Source organism: Hyla sarda, chromosome 3, assembly GCF_029499605.1.
Source record: "Hyla sarda isolate aHylSar1 chromosome 3, aHylSar1.hap1, whole genome shotgun sequence".
In the NCBI taxonomy this organism is placed as follows: Eukaryota; Metazoa; Chordata; class Amphibia; order Anura; family Hylidae; genus Hyla; species Hyla sarda.
This window is the reverse complement of record NC_079191.1, coordinates 426797241-426820765: the sequence shown is the minus strand read 5'-3', so window position 1 is coordinate 426820765 and position 23525 is coordinate 426797241. Positions and strand designations below refer to the sequence as shown.

Sequence of the window (23525 nt, the reverse complement as noted above, 5' to 3'; positions counted from 1 at the left end):
CACATAGCGCATCCGGCGCAAGAGTGAGCTCCATGCTGCGGCCAGTTAGCTCTTTGTGTCCGCTTGTAGCGGCGAATTTCCCATTGCGCATCTGCTTAGAGCAAGTACTCTGTCTGAAGCGCGAAGTCCGCCTCTATGAACAGACACACATAGCTACCCAGCGCAACTGCGGTGTGAAATGCGCTGCGGATGCAATACATGTGATCCTACCCTTAGAGAGTTTTCCCACAAATAACATGTATCCCCCATCCACGTGATGTATGGTTACTGGGACTCCCACATATCATGAAAACGGGGGCCCTAAATCTTGCAAAAATAGCAGCAGTTGAGCATGCCAATGCTCTATTTATAGTCTATGTGGTGGACAGGAACAGCTAAAGGCAGCGGCATAGCTATAGAAGTAGCAGAGGTAGCAGTCACATCAGGGCCCTGGTGCCTAAGGGGGGCCCAAAACACCAGTATTATATTTGGCATATGGGGCCCAGAAGCTACAAGCTACACCTCTGGCTAAAGGCTCTACTGTGAAGCCACCATCAGTCCTATAGACTTTACATGGAAATTCTCAAAGCTAGAAATGCAGTGTTTCCCAACCAGGGTGCCTCCAGCTGTTGCAAAACTACAACTCTCAGCATGCCCAGACAGCCTTTGGCTGTCCGGGCATGCTGGGAGTTGTTGTTTTGCAACAGCTGGAGGCACCCTGGTTGGGAAACACTGCCCAAAAGGGTTTAATTCAGAAAATAAATCATCAACGTACCTCGGGTAGGGTGAGATCAATTCTTCCACTATTATCCTTGTCCAAGAGGTTAAACATTTCTATTAAGTAATAAAGTATATTAAATGCAGGTGAATATAACATTTCCATATATATATCTGACACAAGTTTTGTTTTACTGCATAACACCTTAAAGGGGTATTCCAGGAATTTTTTTTTATTTGACTATGCTACAGGGGCTGTAAAGTTAGTGTAGTTCATAATATAGTGTCTGTACCTGTGTGTGACGGTTTTCCCACAATTCTTCTGTGATTTTCACCCCAATATTTATTTTTAACAGCATACAAAATGACTGTTGTCTCAGATTTTTCCCAGGTTGCAATGCGGCCGAGACCTGACTCACTAGTCAGCTGATGACAGGGAGCCTGTCTGCTTAAATGGGTGGAGCGATCGCTTGGTGGGAGAGAGATCAATCTGCAACTAATGCAACAGCTGGAGGCACCCTGATTGAAAACCAAAGGTCTTTTGATTGGATGCAGCTCATTTATGTTTCAATGGGTGGGGTGGCTGATGTGTAGGAGGGAGGAAAATGGAATTATGGGATTTGTAGTCAAAAGAAGAAAACTCCAACAGGAAATACCAGTTCACAAACAGCTAGCCACAGTGTTATGGTTATCTCAAAACATAGCCATTTAGCCCCAAGACAAGCGCAGATCCTTCCTAAGCATGTCCATTACTGCCTGCCAAGTATGTACTAAAATCACCCCTTTAAGAGTACTTTTAAAGTACCGGAGTACCCCTTTAAAGGGGGATATGTCATTTAGGTACTCTTAGTGCTGCAGACATGTAAATCCAGTAGTGATCTGGAGACATGATATAAGCAGTAGATATAGAGATCCACTTACTGAACAAGGTCTCCAAACGTGTCATGCATGAAATGAAGGCGTCAAAGTTGATGGTCAGGTCAGTGTCGGCGTAACGCTTGGCAATGTTCTCCTGGATAGCGTTGCTCAGAGTGAAACCTGTTATAAGTTAAAAGTACGGTTAACAGAGGGTCCTCTTGATATTATCTTTTTGTAACCTTCACACATGAGAATTGTCAATCCATCAAACCAAATAACTGAATTCTCCCTAAATCCTTAAAGGGTTACTCCGATGCTCCAGCCTTCTGAACATTTGTTCAAAACGCTCGAAGCTGGAGGCCGTGATTGTGACGTCATGGCCATGGCCGACACGCCCCCTCCCATAGACATGAATGGAGGGGGTGAGGTGTGATGTCACGAGGGGGTGTGGACAGGATGTCATGACCACTACCGCAGGAGATCTCTGCTGCTGGAGATTGCGGGGGGCCCCAGTAGCGGGATCAGACATCTCATCCCCTGTCCTTTGGTTAGGGGATAAAATGTCTAGCAGTGGTGTACCCCTTTAAAGGGGTACTCCACTTCTCAGCGTTTGGAACAAACTGTTCTGAACGCTGGAGCCGGCGCCGGAAGCTTGTGACATAGCCGTCACGCCCCCTCCCATAGACTTGCATTGAGGGGGTGGGGCGTGATGTCATTAGGGGGCGGGGCGATGCTGGCAGGCTAAGTTTCTTGCATCAGGCAGAGCAGCAACTCCCTCAAGAGGGCACCCTAGGCAGCTGCCTATTTTGCCAATAGGCAGAGCTGGCCCTGGGAACAGGTAACTGGTTATTAGGGTTACACAAAAATGGTTATCTTCTAGTACTGAGAAACTGAATAAAATATATATATATATATATATATATATATATATATATATATATAAGTTAAAAAAATTACCTGCATCCTGCAGGGCGGCCCTCATTTCATGGGCATCCATGGTTCCTGATTTATCGTTATCGGCTTTAATAAAGATTTCCTATTGGGTTGGAAAATAAAAACTGGTTAAAGCTCAGTATTGTCCAAATTATTGTCCCCTTATTAGACTGAAGTCTGACAATAACAGATGGAAGTTCCTAAAGGGGTTGTCTAGGAATAGCAAACCAAAGCTAAATTCTTCCAGAAACAGCGCCCCCCTTGTCCTCAGGTTTGTGTGGTATTTCAACTTGTCTCCATTCACTTCAATGGAAATTTATTGCAATACTGCAAACAACCTGAAGACAGGGGTGAGGCTCTTTTTTTGGAAAAAAAAATTGCTTTGGTTTACTATTTCTGGACAACCCATTTAAAGAGGTACTCCGCCACTAGACATCTTATCCCCTGCCCCCATGATCTCGGCTGCGGCACCACAGACACCTGGTGCACGGAGCAAAATGCGGATTGACTGGCGATGCGGGGTGGAGGCTAGTGACGTCACGGTCATGCCCCGCTTGTAATGTCAGAGCCATGCCCCCTCAATGCAAGTCAATGGGAGGGGGAGTGACGTCACGAGCCTCCGATGCTGAACCCGATGCTCTAAACGAACACCGGGTGCAGCAGGGAGATTGCGGGGGTCCCCAGCAGCGGGACCCACATGATCAGATATCCTATCCCCTATCCTTTGGATAGGGGATAAGATGTCTAGGGGCAGAGTACCCCTTTAAGGGTAAATTTATTGGCCAGTTGCTCCGAAGTCATGTTTTTAGCCCCCTACTCTAGATAACATATAGTATCCTGGTACCTGTTTTCCAGCTACCATACATGAGAGAAAACCTACTGCTAACTGCATAGATCTGTATGTGGGTACAATGAGTTAACTTACATTCATAGCAGATAAAAGTAAAACATATGCAAATGCCTTGTATCAGATGAATAATGCCTTGATAACAAGATGCTTCCCAGCAAGTTCCTACATAGGAAACTTCTAAAAGAATGAGGAAAAAGTCCCTAATTCAGGTTCCTCTTCTACCCGAGCCAGTCTAGGTTTGTCTTTGCCAGAGGAACATCTCCTAGCTATGGTCCTGTTAGGTACTGTATATACACACCTAAGCCAAAGCATATTCCTGGGTTTAGTCCTGTCCTAAAACCTGCAGGCAAAATCTCAAGTCTTCAGCTTCAGGAAAGAGTATCCTTAGCCAGAGGAGAAGAAAGCTGAACAAGGGTCCCTCTGCAAACACTTATCTCTTCAATGACCTATGATCGGTGCCGTGTGGATAAAGACCTTACAGAAGTTTTTTGCATACACCGTACAAACATGGTATCATACTGTGGTGTCCCGGTACCGTATTGCATACCGTACCTTGAATGGTGGTCCCCAAAGTCAGAGTTACTGCGTTCAGGTAGGGTCCCCCAGGTGGGACAGCCCCTAGTCGCCTCCTCCTTCTCTAATTTCATAATGCTATTATGCATATATTTAATAATGTGTATATTTAATATAGTGCATATTAGTCTACTTACCTTGTTAGCGTTGCAGGACCTTTGGTCATGTGATCATGTTAATTCCTCTATGGTATGTTGGAGGACCTTTGGAGGTCCTTGGGTCACATGTTTACCCACAACTCTCTGTACAGGAGATTGACAGTTGTATGGACCAGGGAGCTTTAGTCCAGCCCCTGCCCATACAAGGGAGCTGTAGCCAATGATCGCTCTCTTCGGTTGCTGCTCTCGTGGATGCCGGACTAGCAGGACGGATCTGCGCAACTTTCAAAGACAAGCAAGGCCAGAAAACCTGCCGGCCTCAGCCTAAACTAAACCGTGAGTTAACATCTCAATCTCAGCTAAAGCTAGCGTGATTACTGGACCAAATCTAAACCCCTAAATCCAGTGGATCACCGCAACAATTACCTTCCTAAGCTCAATAGACTCACGAGGTCCCAACCACTTGTCAAGCTCTAATAGACTCTGTTATATGGACTGTTCCAGTTCATTATTGCCTAAAATCTTCAGTAAATGTTCCGACAAGTTTCTGCAAATCTCCGGTTGTGGACAATCAATTATTTCCTTTCTCCCTATCGCTCTTGGGAAGGGTGGCGGTAGGACAAGCATACAGAGAATAGCCCTCACCCTAGCGTCACGAATAGAAAAGGTTAAGCAAGCACCCTTAGTAACCGCACAGCTACACTCCCTACACCCAACTCCCCAAGGCTATCACAATACCACAAAGACTAGAGAGCAAAAAGAACAAGTATTTGTACAACAGTAAGACAACCTGTGTAGGTCTTCTACAGTAAAGTACAAGTTTAAAGGGGTACTCTGCTGCTCAGCGTTCGGAACAAAATATTCCAAACACTTAGACTTGGCGTCACGGCCCCGCCGCCTCATGATGACTCTTATAACTTTCCACCTTCTGTAGGAGACAGACGGCCGCCTCCAATGTATAGATTGCATTGATGATGGAATGTCCACTTAGGAATTGTCCATACCGTGTATTTCTGTATCTTCATCCATAGAGTTTTGCATTCTATAAGACTCAGAGTCCCTGTTCCATCCATCTGGTCAGATGCCAGTTAAGAATATAATTTATTGTTTCGGTTGAATTTGATCAAAGAGGCTTCATACCCACAATACATATATTACCCTGACAGTCTGAAAGCTGTAACAAGCTATTGAGGTTACTATCACTGTCTGCTGTGTACGGTTGCGACCCCTATGAGCATATTTTACTTTATGTAGTAATACAAGCCATGGGAGGGTGTATCCCCGGACTGCTCTCTTGGTTAGGAGCAAGAAGACACGTTTTAAGGGAAAGACCAGTGATTCCGATAAGGGGCGCCTCTGGGGTGCCATGTGGGGCTAACAGGGGTGCAATGAGACCCCAGCACTTAAAGGGGTACTCCGGCGCTAAGACATCTTATCCCCTATCCAAAGAATAGGGGATAAGATGCCTAATCGCTGGGGACCCCGTGATCTTACACGCAGCACCACGTTAGAATCGGTCCCCGGAGCACGTTCGCTCCGGGTCTGAGTACTTGTGATTACGGGGACCAGAGCATTGTGACGTTGCGGCTCCGCCCCCGTGTGACGTCACGCCCCACCCCCTAAATGCAAGCCTATGGGAGGGGGCGTGACAGCTCCCATAGGCTTGCATTTAGGGGGTGGAGCGTGACGTCACACGGGGGCGAGTTTTGTGAATACGGCAGACCTATCTGTTTCTATCATTACAGACTACAAACGAGCCCCGTGTAGTCTCGTCCTGTAGTCACAGGTTCCTCTCTTCCATCCGTTTCCTCTTCTCCTATCTATATTGAGGGGCAAAGGTGGTCGAGTGATACAGGATTGCAGGTTCAGACTACACAGGGTTTGTTTGTAGTCTGTCACCATGGAAACACATCAGCCTGCATTGGAACGGTGAACACAAAGGGGGAGATTTATCAAAGGAGTCAGACTGGTTTTTTCCTGTCTTAATTTGTCGCACAGAAAGTCGCAGTCTAAATATGTGCGACTTTTCTGCGACTTTTGCTCTAGAGGATTTTTAGAACATGATGCATGCAAGTCTATTTTAGACGGAAATGCATTGAAAAATGCATTGGTGCTGAATTTGTCAAAAGCGACTTTTCAGCGACAAGTCGCATCGGCTGGAAGTACGCCGAAATGTCAGACCATGTTGGAGCAGGTTTAAATACAGTCTAAAGCATAGATCCCGAAGTCTGTGCGCAGAATTTATCAACTTTTGATAAATTAGGCGCACAATAGACCGGCCTAACCCTCTGTAGTTTGGTCTATTATGATGTGGGACATAGGGGGAGATTTATAAAAACCTGTGCAAAGGAGAAGTTGCCTAGTTGCCCATAGCAACCAATCAGATCGCTTGTTTCATTTTGCAGAGGCCTTGTTGAAAATGAAAGAAGCGAGCTGATTGGTTGCTATGGGCAACTGGGTAACTTTTCCTCTGGACAGGTTTTGATAAATCTCCCCCATAGGCAGCTTTGATAAATATCCCCCAAAGTGGTAAAAGATTTTTTTATTCAGAAAGCACTCTTTTGGGCTACACATTGTATTACAGTGTATTACTTTTATCTTTTTTTTTTTTTTTTATAATTTTTTAAGTCCCAGCATGCTCTGTTTCCATTTAAAGGATACGTCCATGAGGGAGACCATTTCTCTGCATGTGGCCAGGCTAAAGCCATTTGATTTCAAGTCTTTTCCTTAAATAAAAAAGAAGAAAGTGGATGTATTTATTGCATTAAAAAAAATACCCGGCAATGCCCTCAAAGCTGTTATAACTACCCCCAACCCCCCCACTTAAAGCAACATTTGCATAAACTCCGCCCCTTCCAGCTTTACTTACTCTTAGACAGAAGTTTGTTCAGGATAGTTTGAATATCGTTCACTGTGACTTCATCTTTCTGCAATAGAGGAGAAGAATTGCAAATGTTACATTAGAAAAGGAGTAAGTGATTCTTAAAGGGGTACTCCACTGCCCCCAGTTTTCGGAACATTTAGTAAGGGTGCGGGCTGCGGAGGTTGTGACGTCACGGCCATGCCCCTCATGACTTCACACTACGCCCCCTCAATGCAAGTCTATGGGAGGGGGCGTGGCGGCTGCCACGCCCCCTCCCATAGACTTGCATTGAGGGGGCGTAGTGTGATCTCACGAGGGGCATGGCCGTGACGTCACAACCTCCGCAGCCCGCATGCAAACTAAATGTTCCGGACGCTAGGGCAGTGGAGTACCCCTTTATATCACCGCCTACAAAAGTTTAGTAGAGCCACTAGGGAAACAACTGATCTCAAGTTCACATATGGTGGCACTTGCTTCTGGATGGTCTTGGCACTAGAGGTAAAGTAGCAATCATGTGGACGTCCTGTTAAAAGGGGTTATCCAGGAAAAAATTTTATATATATATATAACTGGCTTCAGAAAGTTAAACTGATTTGTAAATTACTTCTATTAAAAAAATCTTAATCCTTTCAGTACTTACGAGCTGCTGAAGTTGAGTTGTTCTTTTCTGTCTAAGTGCTCTCTGATGACACCTGTCTCGGGAACTGTCCAGAGTAGAAGTAAATCCCCATAGCAAACCTCTTCTACTCTGTGCAGAGATGTCAGCAGAAAGCACTGTTGACAGACAGAAAAGAACAACTCAACTTCAGCAGCTGATAATTATTGGAAGGATTAAGATTTTTTTTTAAATAGAAGTAATATACAAATCTTTTTAACTTTCTGGAGCCAGTTGATGTGTGTGTGTGTATATAAGTTTTTTCCTGGAATACCCCTTTAACCATCTCATCTACAAACTTAAAGGGGTACTCTGGTGAAAACCTTTTTTCTTTCAAATCAACTGGTGGCAGAAAGTTAAACATATTTGTAAATTACTTCTATTAAAAAATCTTAATCCTTCCTGTACTTATTAGCTGCTGAATACTACAGAGGAAATTATTTTCTTTTTGGAATGCTCTCTAATGACATCACGACCACAGTTCTCTCTGCTGACGTTGTTATAATAATAATAATAACACTTTATTTATTGTTGTCCTTAGTGGGATTTGAACCCAGGTCCCCAGCATTGCAAGGCAGCAGTGCTAACAACTAAGCCACCATGCTGCCCTTAGCATACATCTGCTATGCATGGTTGCTAAAATGGACAGAGATGTCAGCAGAGAGCACTGTGCTCGTGATGTCATCAGTGTTCCAAAAAGAAAGGAATTTCCTCTGTAGCATTCAGCAGCTAATAAGTACTGGAAGGATTAAGATTTTTTAATAGAAGTCATTTACAAATATGTTTAACTTTCTGCCACCAGTTGATTTAAAAGAAAAAAGGTTTTCACCGGAGTACCCCTTTAATAATGAGATGTGTTCCTTACTAGTGATGAGCGACAGGGGCCATTTTCAAATTCGCGATATTTTGCGAATAAATGGACGAATATTTGTCCTATGTTCGCGAAATTCGCATATTCGCTATGCTTGTTCTCTTTTTTTTACCATGCGAAAATTCGTAATGAAATTCGCACAATGTGCATGCGCAATTATATCTTTCACCTAAAAGAAGGGAGGGATCAATGTCCAGTCTGGAAGTGCCGATATTCGCATTCATATTTGCATAAATTCACATTTATAAAAAAAAAAAATAATATTCATAATTACGAATATAAATCACTATATTCTAAATATTCGCAAAATTGCGAAGTGCCGATATCCCGGGTAAAAATTAGCATTTGGAATATTCGCGCTCAACACTATTTCTTACATCTCCTGCCAGTTTCTGGAACATGTCCTTGAAGTCACTGGTGATATCCTTGTCAGTTACTTGGGGCTGAGAACAGAACAGAAAAAAACTTTATTAATCTTATTCTTCAAGGGTGGGGTCACACGTGGTGTATTTTGTTGCATATTTGCTGCTGGGTATTTTCCTACCCATTAAAGTCAATAGGTAGCACAATACGCAGCAGCAAATACGCAGCAAAATACTTTCCACTTATTATTGATTTTAATGGTTGCTCTATAATGCTACATTCTTAGCTTCTAAATCTGAATTCTTACCGTATATACTCGAGTATAAGCCGGGTTTTTCAGCATGATTTTTCATGCTGAAGACGCCCCCTTCGGCTTATATTTGAGTGAACTCTCCGCCTGTCAATCCCTTCTCAGTGGTCTTCAACCTGCGGACCTCCAGATGTTGCAAAACTACAACTCCCAGCATGCCCGGACAGCCATCGGCTGTCTGGCCATGCTTGGAGTTGTAGTTGAAGACCACTGCGGCCTTCGTCATCATCCAGACCCCCCTTTAGTTTTCTACTCACCTCCCCTCGGTGGGAAGGAAGGGTGAGCTGTTCCGGGCCAACTATGCTGCAGGGACCGTCCGGTTGGGAGGGTTAGTCGTTCCAGGCTGTCCATCTTCACCGGGAGGCCCTCTTCTCCGCTCCGGGCCCGGCCCCGGACTAGTGACGTTGCCTTGACGACAACGCACAGGGACGACAACGGGGCCCGGAGCGGAGAAGAGCGCCTCCTGGTGAAAATGGACAGCCCGGAACGACTAACCCTCCCCACCGGACGGTCCCTGCAGCATAGATGGCCCGGAACAGCTCACCCTTCCTTCCCACCGAGGGGAGGTGAGTAGAAAACTAGAGGGGGGTCTGAATGATGACGAAGGCCGCAGTGGTCTTCAACCTGTGGACCTCCAGGTGTTTCAAAACTACGACTCTCAGCATGTTGAAGACCACTGATGAAGGGATTGACAGGTGGTGATGATATGGGGGGGAATGATGACAGTGGTCTGGATAATGACAGGGGGGATGATGACGAGGGGGATGATGACAGGAGTGTTAATGACGGGGGTCTGGATGATGACAGGGGGGGGGGGATGATGTATTTTCCACCCTAGGCTTATAGTCGAGTCAATAACTTTTCCTGGGTTTTTGGGGTGAAATTAGGGGCCTCGGTTTATATTTGGGTCGGCTTATACTCGAATATATATATATATATATATATATATATATATATATATATATATATATATATATATATATACATATAAAACAAAAGGGCAACAGCACTCAAAAAGTCCAAACGATTTATAAGAAAAGGTGCCGGCAACCTGTAAAAGGATCAAGTCCAACGATCCATCCAAATGTAAAAAAAGGAAGATCAGGGCAGCACTCCAATGGTGTGAAAAAAAGATAAAATTTATTCCATCAAAACAATGTGCAAAACAGCAGCGACGTTTCGATCCTCTCCAGGATCTTTTTCAAGCTGAACTAAACAGATTTGTGATTTCTTTTATACATATACTCATCAAGTGAAACAATTATCAATCAAGTGTACAGTCAAAATACAATAAAGTGCAATTAAAGCATAAACCGTGTACAGTAGAGTGATCAATGGAACCTTGCCCCTTGGTTACCTGTTTACTCATGGACTGCCGTGTTATTATGTTTGGGATATGTTATTCATGTATTTTCTATGTAAGGGAAGCTTTTCCAGTTCTCAAAATGGCGCCGTCGCACCTATCTCCTTGGTGCGCAGGCGCAGGTACATGACCATGTACGGACGACTTAGCCGGCAGTGCGCACGCGCCAATCTGCTGTGGCGGTTGCAAGACAGAGATCTCAAACCAATGATTAAGTAGAACGTCATGTTAGGGGGCGGGCTGGCACAGACGGCGCTTCCGGAACGCCGAGTGTCCATGCACGCCATTACACACGTCTAAGGTATAGTGTTACTGTAATCACTCCTCTGATTGTTTGACTGTTTTTAATTATAGGCAACCTGATTTTTTAGATCACTGTCAGCACTTTAGTATCCAGTTTTCCTGGATACCTGTATATGCACCTTGATCATAATAAGAAAGATATATGAGCCTTACATTGTGCATTGATCACTCTACTGTACACGGTTTATGCTTTAATTGCACTTTATTGTATTTTGACTGTACACTTGATTGATAATTGTTTCACTTGATGAGTATATGTATAAAAGAAATCACAAATCTGTTTAGTTCAGCTTGAAAAAGATCCTGGAGAGGATCGAAACGTCGCTGCTGTTTTGCACATTGTTTTGATGGAATAAATTTTATCTTTTTTTCACACCACTGGAGTGCTGCCCTGATCTTCCTTTTTATATATATATATATATATATATATATATATATTATATTATATTATATATATATATATATATATATATATATATATTGTACTACGAGACCCTTCAAACAGTCATAAATCCTCAGTGAAACAAACCTCCCATGCACTATGGGGGAGATTTATCAAAACCCGTCCAGAGAAAAAGTTGCCCAGTTGCCCATAGCAACCAATCAGATTTCTTCTTTCATTTTGCAGAAACCTTGTTAAAAATGAAAGACGTAATCTGATTGGTTGCTATGGGCAACTGGGCAACTTTTCCTCTGGACAGGTTTTGATAAATCTCCCCCCATTTTACCAGCTGATTTCTCAATATATACATTACCTACCATAATGGACTGATCCAATACTCTGTCCCTGCTCTCTCTTAGGCTGGGTTCACATCACGTTTTTTGCCATACGGTTTTAAATCCGTTTGTTCTAAAGAAAACCATATGGCAAAAAAACGGATGGAACAGTATGGGAAAAAGTAACAGTTCCATCCGTTTTTATAAAAAAAAAGAAAAACATACGTTTTTGAAAATTTTGTCCATTTTTAATGGGAGGGGTCTTGGGTGGGGACTTTAGGATGCAAATGCGCATGTGCAAAGTAAAAACCGTATACGGTTTCCCGTATGGAACGTATACATGTGCGTTTCCCATTGACGTCCGTGTTTTAAAAAAAACGTATGCGGTTGCAGTACGGTTTTTAAACCGGAGACAAAACCGTGGTCAACCACGGTTTTGAGTATGGGAGAAAACCGTATTGCAAGAAAACTGTACGCAACCGGATGCATCCAGGTGCACACGGTTTTCAATTGTTTGTCTATGTATATGGTTTTCAATACGGTTCCATACGTTTTCAATAATGAAAACATATACGGGAAACGTACTTGAAAAACATGGTGTGAACCCACCCTTATCCAACTGTGAACCAAACCAATGCACAGTACCTACAATAATGGACTGATCCAATGAACTGTCCCAGCTGTTTCTTACATAATTTTGGATTAACCACTTGCCGCAAAATGGACGTATATATAAGTCGATTTTTCCCGTGACTTAACGCAAATGGACATATATATATAGTGCGGACGGTGATTGGCAGCTGGGGCCAGCAATCGCATAGCTGTCAGCTGCACTCAGATCCTGGCAGTTAACCCCTTCAGTGCTGCGGTCAATCTGACCGCAGCACTGATCGCCGGTGACAGAGGGAGGGAGTTCCCGCTGTTCCCCAACGGCGGCGCTGCGACAAGATCGATGACCGATGATGACCTCCTGTCTGCCTGCTACGGAAGCCTGTGAGATCCAGCCAAAGGCCAGATCGCACTGGCTGTAGTGTGTGCAGCTCATCAGGTCATACTGTGCTGCAGCACAAATGTATTGCATCATAGTATAACCTGTAAAAAAAAAAAAAAAAAAAGTTTGTCAATAAAAGTAGTAAGTAAAAAAAAATAAAAAAAATAAATGCCCCTTTCCCAATAAAAGCCCTGTATTATCATTAAAAAAATTAATCACACAAATCATATACATTTTAGGTATTGCCACATCCATAATGAAGTGTACTATAAATGTGCACGTCATTATGTACTATAATGTAAATTATTCCACACGGTGGATGCCGTAAAAAACAAAAAAGCGCAAAATTCGCCAATTTTAATACAAATAGTGGAATTAAAAGCATGTATCGCAAAAATGAGACCAGTAAAAAAATCGGACAAAAAAATGATACCAATAAAAAAAATCGGAACAAAAAACGTAGTATACTACGGTTTTTGGTCCGGTCAAGAAACCGCATACAGGTCAAAAATGAGCTGATCAGAGTCACCGTTTGACTCCGGTCGGCTCATTAAAGTAAATGGATTTCAGCAGTTAGGCTGCATTCACACCTCGTTTTTACGTTACGGGTGCTTGATCCGGCTGGGGGAGGAGCAAACCAGGCTCTCCTGTACCCCAGCCGGATCAAGCACCCGTAACGTAAAAACGAGGTGTGAATGCAGCCTAACTGTGGACCGAACCAATGCGCACATGAGCTTATATGTAGAACATATGAAATCATCCCCCTTCTGACTGCTTTCAGCTGAAATTTAATAGGATTGTGTATCCGTCCCTAATATGTTATGTTAAATTTGAAATAAATATGTCAAGGGGTTTTCAATTTATCACAGAATATACAAAGAGTAAACTCATTTGCATAGTAGACTTCACTTCGTTCCGTCAATAAATTCCATGTCTCACCTCATAGGGATCCGCTTTGGCAACATCCCCAACTTCCCTGGTGGAAGCACAAAAAGAAAAAAAAGTTACAAAAGTTCATCCAATACCCATTTGTAGTAAATATCAGGTCATAGTTTCCCACTGTAAGCAATGGCATATACCAAGAACGTGTTATCTCTTTCCACCTTGGAAGAGGTCCAGCTGCCAGACCTTACCGATTCTCCGAATGCGCGACGATACTCCCGGTAAACCTTTGTGCCAGGAACTTCAATACCGCCACTTTCACTTGAACAGGGTTACATTGTGTTCTAGTCAGTAGGTATCCCCGCTGGCTGTGGTGTCATGCCAGCAGGTTGTAACTCTCTGCTGCCCGCTTCTCCTGTCTTCTTCCAGCACATTCTATTCAAATAGGCACTCTGCTGCTCAGCATTTGGAACAAACTGTTCCGAATGCTGGAGCCGGCGCCGGGAGCTCAAGATGTCATAGCCCCCACATGACGTCACGCCCCACCCCCTCAATGCAAGTCTATGGGAGGGGGCGTGACGGCTGTCACGCCCCCTCCCATAGACTTGCATTGAGGGGGCAGAGCGTGACGTCATGAGGGGGCGGGGCTATGATGTCACGAGCTCCCGGTGCCGGCTCTAGCGTTCGGAACAGTTTGTTCTAAACCCTGAACAGCAGAGTACCCCTTTAAGGGTGTTCTGCCCAGAATCCTGTGCCAGAATCATATTTTGGTTGCCTAGCGTAGGCGTGCCAAATCTGTTCCTGTCATGTGTATGATCACTGCCTGATCATCCCGTATTGTAACAATTCTCCTGTGCCTGACCCCAATTCTGTGTTGCCCGCTTTCACCCACTTGCCTGCCTGTGACGCTGTCTCTATCTGCCCTCTGTGTATCATACTACTTCTCCAGTGTCTGATCTGGACTGCTGACCACCCTCTCTTGCCTGATCCCCAGCACCATCTGGTATTCTGGACCAGCTGAAATCTTTTCCGGAAACCATGATTGTACGGCAACCTGGTACCATTTAAAAACAGGACTCCAGCTTCTGCATCCTGGAACCAGATAAAGGATAAAAACCTAGAGGGTACTAAGACTCCACTCCCGGCCATAGCCCAAAGCCCAACCAGTTAGGTACAGCGGGTTCACTCCCATTGCCTCGTAACATCCTGGAAGAAATTGGTCATAACTTCATAAAGAATCTCATTATGCCAATGTATAAAGTCTAGAGAACCAAACAGAGAGGAATGAAAATTAATTATCCATGACATCCAGGACATGCGCAGTGTCCATACATACACAGATTCGGCAGCTTTCTCGGAAAAGATCCTCAGGCAGAAGTCCCCAGCTTTAAGTGGCTCGAAGGTGGACGGTACGATGAGATAATCTCCGACTGGTAACTTCATCCTTTTAGAAACTTCCCGCATGTTGACAAAAGTGTCGGAGCGACCAGCCGATGGAGTCTTCTGGAAAAAGTCATTTTTGAGATGGACGTCTGTTTGGTCCTGCAACTATGTAGGGAAATACAAAAAAATATATATTATAGTTTATTTCTTTATGGGGGTCTTTTCGGAAACACTTTATCCTCTGTTCTGCTTTAAAGGATTTTTCCCATCTCCTTACTTTGCCGATTCCTTCAGCCTCGTGTGGCCGGGAAAGTCAAAAGCAGCCGCAGCAAGAAGGTTACACAATTTGCCTAATTCCTATTGACTTTAATGGGAGTTACACAAACGGCTTAGACCCACGAGCCACAGTTTATATAACTCCCGGAGGTAAACAGAATCGCCCACAGGCCTAAACCATTGGCTCAAATCCCCTTCAAGCCAAAAGGAGTTAGGCAAATTGTGTAACTTCCCCGCTTCGGCTGCTTTTGGCTTTTCCGACCACAACAGGCTGGAAGAGCCAGAAAAGTAAGACTGCTGAGACCCAATTAGCTCCTAGCAGGCTATATCTACCCCTCCCCCTTACTACAATAAATACTTAAATAATAACTGACACAACAACAATTTAACTTTTCCGTGGGTGGGGATCGGCCACAGCTTTATTTATAAAATTACTTATATAAATAACAATTTAACTGTAACAAAGACACCGATTGGCTTCTTACCAACCCGAGAGGTGCTGCCACACCGTCCTGTGTGGAGGTCTACCCCGGGTTGACCCCGCTTTCACCGTCGTCTTACCGCCAAGCTGTGACTTACAATAAACAAAGATACAAAAAGGGAGGGAGGGAGGGCAAAACTCCGGGTCCTGGGCAGATTGAGGGGGGAAGGGAGGCACCACAGCTATAAATACCCAGGGGAGGGCCTCTGAAAGCCCGGGAAACTATTAAACCCCTGATTGGTGCACTCCTTCCCCCCCCACCCATGGAACATACCACTGTAGCCATTTGCAAGTTTTACAGGCGGGGGAGGGGGCTAAAAACCTTGCCTGTATATTTCTTAACCTCTTACTGCTCACCAGTCAGGGGGCAAGCTAGTTATGCACAGCTTGCCCCTCCAGGAGATGGAAAAAAAAAACCTTTAACTTTTGTCTGCCTACAGCTACCACTAGGAGGACTTTATTTGTGTTATGTTTTTGTTGTATAAATCAGTTTGTAATGAGTGTCCTCTAGAGGGGAGCTTGTATAACTGCCCATAAAATGTCAAGGCAGCAGGATCCCCCCCCCCCCCTCCCTCAGATAAGACAGCAGTGAGCCTGTTCTAGGAAACTACTGTGAAAGATCTAAAAATCTAATAAGCAGTAGTATGAGCTCCTCTCTTAAAGGGGTAGTCCAGTGGTGAAAAACTTATCCCCTATCCTAAGGATAGGGGATAAGTTTGAGATCGCGGCGGGTCCGACCGCTGGGGCCCCCTGCGATCTCTCTATACGGGGGCCAGGCTCTCTGCCCAGATAGCGGGTGTCGACCCCCGCACAAAGCGGCGGCCGCCACGCCCCCTCAATACATCTCAATGGCAGAGCCGGAGATTGCCGAAGGCAGCGCTTCGGCTCTGCCATAGAGTTGTATTGAGGGGGCGTGTCGGCCGCCGCCTCATGCAGAGGTCGACACGCCCCCTTCCCGCGGGCTGTCGGGGCTCCGTACAGGAGATCGCAGGGGGCCCCAGCGGTCGGACCCCCCGCGATCTGCAACTTATCCCATATCCTTAGGAGAGGGGATAAGTTGCTCACCACTGAGTCACCACTGGACTACTCCTTTAACATCAATGGTCGCATCCTGAGCAGACAGGAGGGGAGGGGGAGCAGAGATTATAGCTTGTGCTTATGGAAAAAAATATGTTATCAGTATCATTTTCAAGTACATATAACTTTTTGATTATTATGTTTTACATTAACAAAATACTGTAATTTTCTTTTCTTTTTTTACAATAATAAATAATGTGGGCAGGTAATGTACATAGCCGTGCCTCTATGGTGGCGCTGCAGGGATACTGATCAGTTCCCTTCAGGTCTCTCTAAAGATTACAGCTGATCACAGAGGAGATTTTGTGATCATCTTTGTCAGGATTCGGCAGGCTGGTGGTGGATCCCCTGTGTCAGTGGGGTGATGACGAGGGCCGTACCAGGGTAACGGAGTCTAAGGGGTTACTGGTTTTCACCAGAGCCCGCCGCAAAGCGGGATGGACTTGCAGCGGCAGGTAACCCCCAGGTTGTTCCACCCGATAGCGACTCAACCACAACTGACGGCTGAGACAGGCGCGGTACAAGGGACAAGGCAAGAGCAAGGTCGGACGTAGCAGAAGGTCAGGGCAGGCAGCAAGGGTCGTAGTCAGGGGCAACGGCAGAAGGTCTGGGAACACAGGCTTGGGAACACACTAAACGCTTTCACAGGGCACTAAGGCAACAAGATCCGGTGGGGACAGGAAGGGGAAGTGGGTTTAAATAAGCCTGGAGCAGATGGAAGGTAATTACACTGATTGGGCCAGGCACCAATTAATGGTGCACTGGCCCTTTAAATCTCAGAGAGCCGGCGCGCCCTAGAGAGCGGGGCCGCGCGCGCCGGGATGTGACAGCCGGGGAACGGGACAGGCGAGTAGATTGGGATGCGACCCGCATCCCTGCCGGCAAGGACAGTGCAGCGCTCCCGGTCAGTGGGTCTGACTGTGGCGCTGCAGAGGGGAGAACGCCGCGAGCGCTCCGGGGAGGAGCAGGGACCCGGAGCGCTCGGCGTAACAATCTTATTGTCAGAGGACACTTCTAAGCTTTGTATGTGATAATGTGGACAACCCTGTTAATAAGCCACATACCAAGTCCCATATTTCATACCCACCAAAACATAGTAATGCAGTAAAACAATACAAATGTCACCCGTGAACTATCAGAAATGACCCATCACCAAGACCGATGTCATGGAAATCACTGTACCTCTTTAGGAACCTGCAAAACAGGAAAACGTTTTTTTTTAGATATTATATTACATTTGTTGACTTGTTCACATGTGTTTTGGTCACATATTTAAAGGGATTATTCAGGTTTTATTAACTTTTCACTATCGTGCCTGTGATGCCAAGTTATGTCTTAACCCCTTCTCTCTTTGTCGATTTTTCATTTTTGCACTTTTGTTTTTTCCTCCTCACCTTTTAAAAATCATAACACTTTCAATTTTCCAACTAAAAATCCATATGAGGGCCTGTTCTTTGTGACAATAATTTATTTACTTTATAATTCCATTAATAATTTCACTACAAAATCTACGGCGAAACCAGAAAAAAAATTATTTGTGGGGCAAAATTTAAAATAAAAAGCCATTTTGTAATTTTTAACATGCTTCCATTTCTACGCAGTGCAGTTTTCGGTAAAAATTGCTCCTTCTATTTATTCTGTAGGTCCGGATGGTCGCAAGGATACCAAATTTATATAGGTTTGATTTTATTTTACTACAAAAAATTTTTTTTTATAACTACCGTATTTTTCTCCCTATAGGACGCACCGGCGTATAAGACGCACCCAATTTATAGGTGCAAAATCTTTAAAAAAATTAAGATTTTGAACCCAATAGTGGTCTTCAACCTGCGGACCTCCAGATGTTGCAAAACTACAACTCCCAGCATGCCCGGACAGCCGTTGGCTGTCCGGGCATGCTGGGAGTTGTAGTTTTGCAACATCTGGAGGTCCGCAGGTTGAAGACCACTGCAGGAGGAGGTAATACTCACGTGTCCCCGCCGCTCCGGACCCGTCACCGCTGCCCTGGATGTCGCTGCATCGCTGTCGCATCGCTGTCGCCGTGTCCCCGTCGTTACGCACGCCGACGCACGGACGCGACGACGTGATGACGAGGAAGGAGAGCGCCGGCCATACAGGGGATCCCTGAACGGAGAAGACACCGAGGAGGCAGGTAAGGTCCCTCCCGGTGTCCTGTAAGCACTAACCCGGCTATTCAGTCGGGCTGTTCGGGACCGCCGCGGTGAAATCGCGGCGGTCCCGAACAGCCCGACTGAACAGCCGGGTTAGTGTCACTTTCCCTTCAGACGCGGCGGTCAGTTTTGATCGCCCCGTCTGAAGGGTTAATACAGGGCATCACCGCGATCGGTGATGTCCTGTATTAGCCGCGGGTCCCGGCCGTTGATGGCCGCAGGGACCGCAGCGATAGGGGATGTATTCGCCGTATAAGACGCACCGACTTTTTCCCCCCCAGTTTTGACGACGAAAAATATGGTACATGCACCAAAATTTATACGTTGAAAAATGTCCTCTTCTGACCCCTATACATTTTTTTATTGTTTCATATAAGGAGCGGCATGAGGGCTCATTTTTTGCATCGTGATCTGAAGTTTTTAGCGGTATCGTTTTTGTTTTGATCAAAAATACACTATTTTGGACTTTGGAATTTTTACATGTACGCGATTGACCGTGCGGTTTAATTAAAGATATATTTTTATAGCTCGGACATTGACGCCTGCGGTGATACCACATATGTTTATTTTTATTTACACAGTTTTTTTTTAAAGGGGTAGTCAAGTGGTGAAAAACTTATCCCCTATCCTAAGGATAGGGGATAAGTTTGAGATCGCAGGGGGTCCGACCGCTGGGGCCCCCTGCGATCTCTCTATACGGGGGCCAAGCTCTCCGGCCAGATAGCGGGTGTCGACCCCCGCACGAAGCGGAGGCCGACACGCCCCCTCAATACATCTCTATGGCAGAGCCGGAGATTGCCAAAGGCAGCACTCCGGCTCTGCCATAGAGTTGTATTGAGGGGGCGTGTCGGCCGCAGCTTCGTGCGGGGGTCGACACGCCCCCTTTGCGCGGGCTGTCGGGGCCCCGTACAGGAGATCGCAGGGGGCCCCAGCGGTCGGACCCACCGCGATCTGCAACTTATCCCCTATCCTTAGGATAGGGGATAAGTTATTCACCACTTGTTCACTACTGGGCTACTCCTTTAATGGTAAAAGGGGGGTGATTCAGACTTTTATTAGGGAAGGGGTTAAATCACATTTATTAATACTTTATTTCCCCTTTTTTTTTTTTTTTTTTTTGCGCAATGTTATAGCCTCAATAGGGAACTAGAACATTGCACACACTGATTTCCTACACTGATCACTGCCATGCAATAGCCTGGCATTGATCAGTGTTATCGACGATCAACTGCTCCTGCCTGGATCTCAGGCACAGAGCAGTCATTCGGCGATCGGACAATGAGGAGGCAGGTAGGGATCCTCCTTGTGTCCTGCAAGCTGTCCAGAACACCCCGGTGGTCCCGAACAGCACTACTGAGCTAACCGGCAATGTTTACTTTCGTTTAAGAAGTGACGATCTAAAGGGTTAATGCCGGACATCAGCCCGATTGGCTATGTCCGGCATTAGCCGTGGGTCCTGGTTGCCTATAGCGTTAATTTTTGCCGGAGTATAACATTTTGTGAATTCTGTGGTTAGTATCCAACTGAAAAGGACACTTGGGAAGAGGACTGTGAGCTGCTGTGTGTAGGGAGATGCTCTCAGCCAATCACCATGACGGGCAGCACACCGGGTGATGCTGATTGGCTGTAGCCTTGGGCTGACAGAAGATTAATGGCTCCTCCCAGCTGTCCTTTTCAGTTGAAGAAAAGGAGCAAAAACGACCTCAGGCACATTCAGGCGCTGCTTGCTCCAGAGAAGAACTCCAGAATACTTCAGTGGTCCTTCTTTATTTAGTGTAGTGGTCTTAAACTGTGACCCTCCAGTTGTAGCAAAACTTCATCTCCCAGCATGCCCGGACAGCCAACGGCTGTCCGGGCATGCTGGGAGTTGAAGTTTTGCAAAAGGGAAGCCTTGATTTACCTTTCATGATCAGTATGGATCCTCTGGAGAAGACGGACAGGTGTTTGGCTGTCCGGGCATGCTGAGAGTTGAAGTTTTGCGACATCTAGAGGGCCACAGCTTGATACCACTGACGTAGTGAAATTTACAGTTGCATTGACATGTTTTTAGGGTACTTTTCCTCTTCCTCAGATTACAATGTGATGAAGAGGGCTAGTACCCTCGAAATGCGTCAATGCACTTGTAAACTAAGCTCCTAGGGTAACACATGGGGTGACGGGGCGCTGCCTCTCGGTCTTTTATCATTTTCATTTAGCTTTTCAGTTGAATGATAGGAACAGTGAGCAACCATGAGTTCGCCTATTTTTCTTACATCTTTAATTGAAAATATTTTAATAAAAATAGAACAAATACGACAGATTCTCCTTACCTTGTACAGGGCATAGCCGATAGTCAGAAGGTCGTCTCCCAATTTCTTCTGTCTTCTCCGATTCTTCTGCATTAGGCCCACAATGATGGTACAAGAAGGGTCTTGCGAAGTTCCATCTTGGTCGTTGTCTGGTTCGTCCAGCTTGATCCGAAACTGGGGGTTGGTCCAAAACGTTCCTGTATGGACAGAAAGTATTTTGAAAACGTTAAAGGGATACTCCGGTGGAAAACAATTTTTTTTTTTAAATCAATTGGTGCCAGAAAGTTAAACTGATTTGCTAATTTTTTCTATTTAAAAAATCTTAATCCTTCCAGTACTTATCAGCTGCTGTATGCTCCAGAGGAAGTTGTGTAGTCCTTTCCAGTCTGACCCACAGTGATCTCTGCTGAGACATCTGTCCGTGACAGGAACTGTCCAGAGCAGAAGCAAATCCCCATAGCAAACCTCTCCTGCTCTGGACAGTTCCTGAAATGGACAGAGGTGTCAGCAGAGAGCACTGTGGCCAGACTGGAAAGAACTACACAGAGTTGCGCAGGGGCATGCGGCAGGGCTGTCCCTTGTTGCCGCTGCTCTTTGCCCTAGCTATCGAGTCCTTGGTGTGTTTAATACAGTCTTCTGCGGACATTATGGGTTTACGATATGGGGGAGTTGAGGATCGGGTGGCGCCCTATGCAGATGACATGTTCTTGTTTCCTGGGGATACCGCGCGCTCGCTGGCCCCAGTGATGCGGTTGATCTCTGATTTTGGCTCCTTTTCTGGTTTACTTAGACTGTTGAGACCCCATTTCCTCTTACCCTAACCAATATAACTACGCCTCCCCCCACTTTTTTACATGTAAAAGGATAGGGGATAAGATGCCTGATCGCGGGAGTCCCGCCGCTGGGGACCCCTATGATCTTGCACACGGCACCCTGTTTGTAATCGGTCCCCGAAGCGTGTTCGCTCCGGGTCTGATTACGGGCGACCACCGGGCCGGCGGCGCGTGACATCACACCTCCGCCCCCGTGTGACGTCACGCTCCGCCCCTCAATGCAAGCCTTTGGATAGGGGATAAGATGTGTAAGCACCGGAGAACCCCTTTAACCCCGCTTTCTTTGTCTTCTTACCGCCAGCTGTGACTTACAAAACAAACAGATATACAAAAAGGGAGGGAGGGCAAAATCTCCGGGTCCAGGGCACATTGAAAGGGGGGAGATTGAAAGGGGTCCAGAGCAGGACCAAATCCACATAGCAAACCTATCCTGCTCTGGACAGTTCCTAAAATGGACAACAGAGAGCACTGTGCTCGTGATAGAAAAGAAATTCAAAAAGAAAATAATTTTCCAGCAGCTGATAAGTACTGGAAGGATTAAGATTTTTTAATAGAAGTAATTTACAAATCTGTTTAACTTTCTGGCACCAGTTGATTTAAAAAAAAAAGAAAATGTTTTCCAGCAGAGTACCCCTTTAAAGATTTTTTTTTTTTTTTTTTTTAAAGGATTCATTTTTATGGTGTAATTTTAAACTAAAGTATCTTATTTCAGGCAAATTCAGAAATATGCGGTGTATCTATTACCTGGGTAATTCTGACACCCTCCTGCTGTAGACCCCCGGACCCAGCTGCCGTTGAACAGCGTCACATTCCACTTGTGCTGATCATTACTGGTCAAGGTGTCAGGAGTCAAGTTACAGATATCAAGTCGAGAATATTGCGTCACCCAATCTGTATACGCCATCCTGCAACCAGAACATTACACCGTCACACACACACACACAGGATATCCCATCGAGAAGGCAATATAAAGGGGTACTCCAAAGGGAAAAAAAAAATTCAATTTAATTGGTGCCAGAGAGTTAAACAGATATGTAAATTACTTCTATTAAAAAATCTTAATCCTTCCAGTACTTATTAGCTTCTGAATACTACAGAGGAAGTTGTGTAGTAGTTATTTTCTGTCTGAGCACAGTACTCTCTGCCGACACCTCTGTCCATGTCAGGAACTGTCCGTAGTAGGAGAGGATTGCTATGGAGATTTGCTCCTATTCTGGACAGTTCCAGACATGGACAGAGGTGGCAGCAGAGAGCACTGTGGCCAGACTGGCAAGAACTACACAACTTCTTCTGGAGCATACAGCAGCTGATTAGTACTGGTAGGATTAAGATTTCTACATAGAAGTAATTTATAAATCTGTATAACTTTCTGGCACCAATTGATTGGAAATTTTTTTTTTCCTCTGGAGTGCCCCTTTAATGCACTTGCTGTCAGTGAATGGAACAAGTTATGTCTACCTCCAGAGATGAAAACTTTCCACACACCTCTCACAGATGAAGGTTTGCTACAAGTGTATCCAGGTTAGACAATCCTCTGTGAGCTGACGATATCAACAGCAAAAATCTCCCAATTCGGTCCTGACTATTGATACATTGGTACAATGTATTAAAGGGGTACTCCACTGGAGAACATTTTCTTTTAAATCAACTGGTGCCAGAAAATTAAACAGATTTGTAAATTACTTCTATT

At 45.2% G+C, this 23525-nt stretch overlaps 1 protein-coding gene across 4 annotated transcripts in view; it reads right to left on the bottom strand.

Moving 5' to 3' along the window:
• LOC130363085 (calpain-8-like) overlaps positions 1-23525 on the bottom strand; it is a 58150-nt gene that overhangs the window by 1171 nt on the left and 33454 nt on the right. For all 4 annotated transcript variants that reach the window (XM_056568421.1, XM_056568424.1, XM_056568423.1 and 1 more), the window contains exons 9-20: positions 22580-22740; positions 21024-21199; positions 17726-17737; positions 14663-14874; positions 13384-13420; positions 8775-8840; positions 6878-6935; positions 6670-6734; positions 5013-5081; positions 2512-2590; positions 1618-1734; positions 755-813 (exon numbers count right to left, since the gene is read on the bottom strand). In XM_056568421.1, the coding sequence (XP_056424396.1) occupies positions 755-813; positions 1618-1734; positions 2512-2590; positions 5013-5081; positions 6670-6734; positions 6878-6935; positions 8775-8840; positions 13384-13420; positions 14663-14874; positions 17726-17737; positions 21024-21199; positions 22580-22740 (1111 nt within the window). The remainder of the gene's footprint in view (positions 1-754; positions 814-1617; positions 1735-2511; positions 2591-5012; positions 5082-6669; positions 6735-6877; positions 6936-8774; positions 8841-13383; positions 13421-14662; positions 14875-17725; positions 17738-21023; positions 21200-22579; positions 22741-23525) is intronic.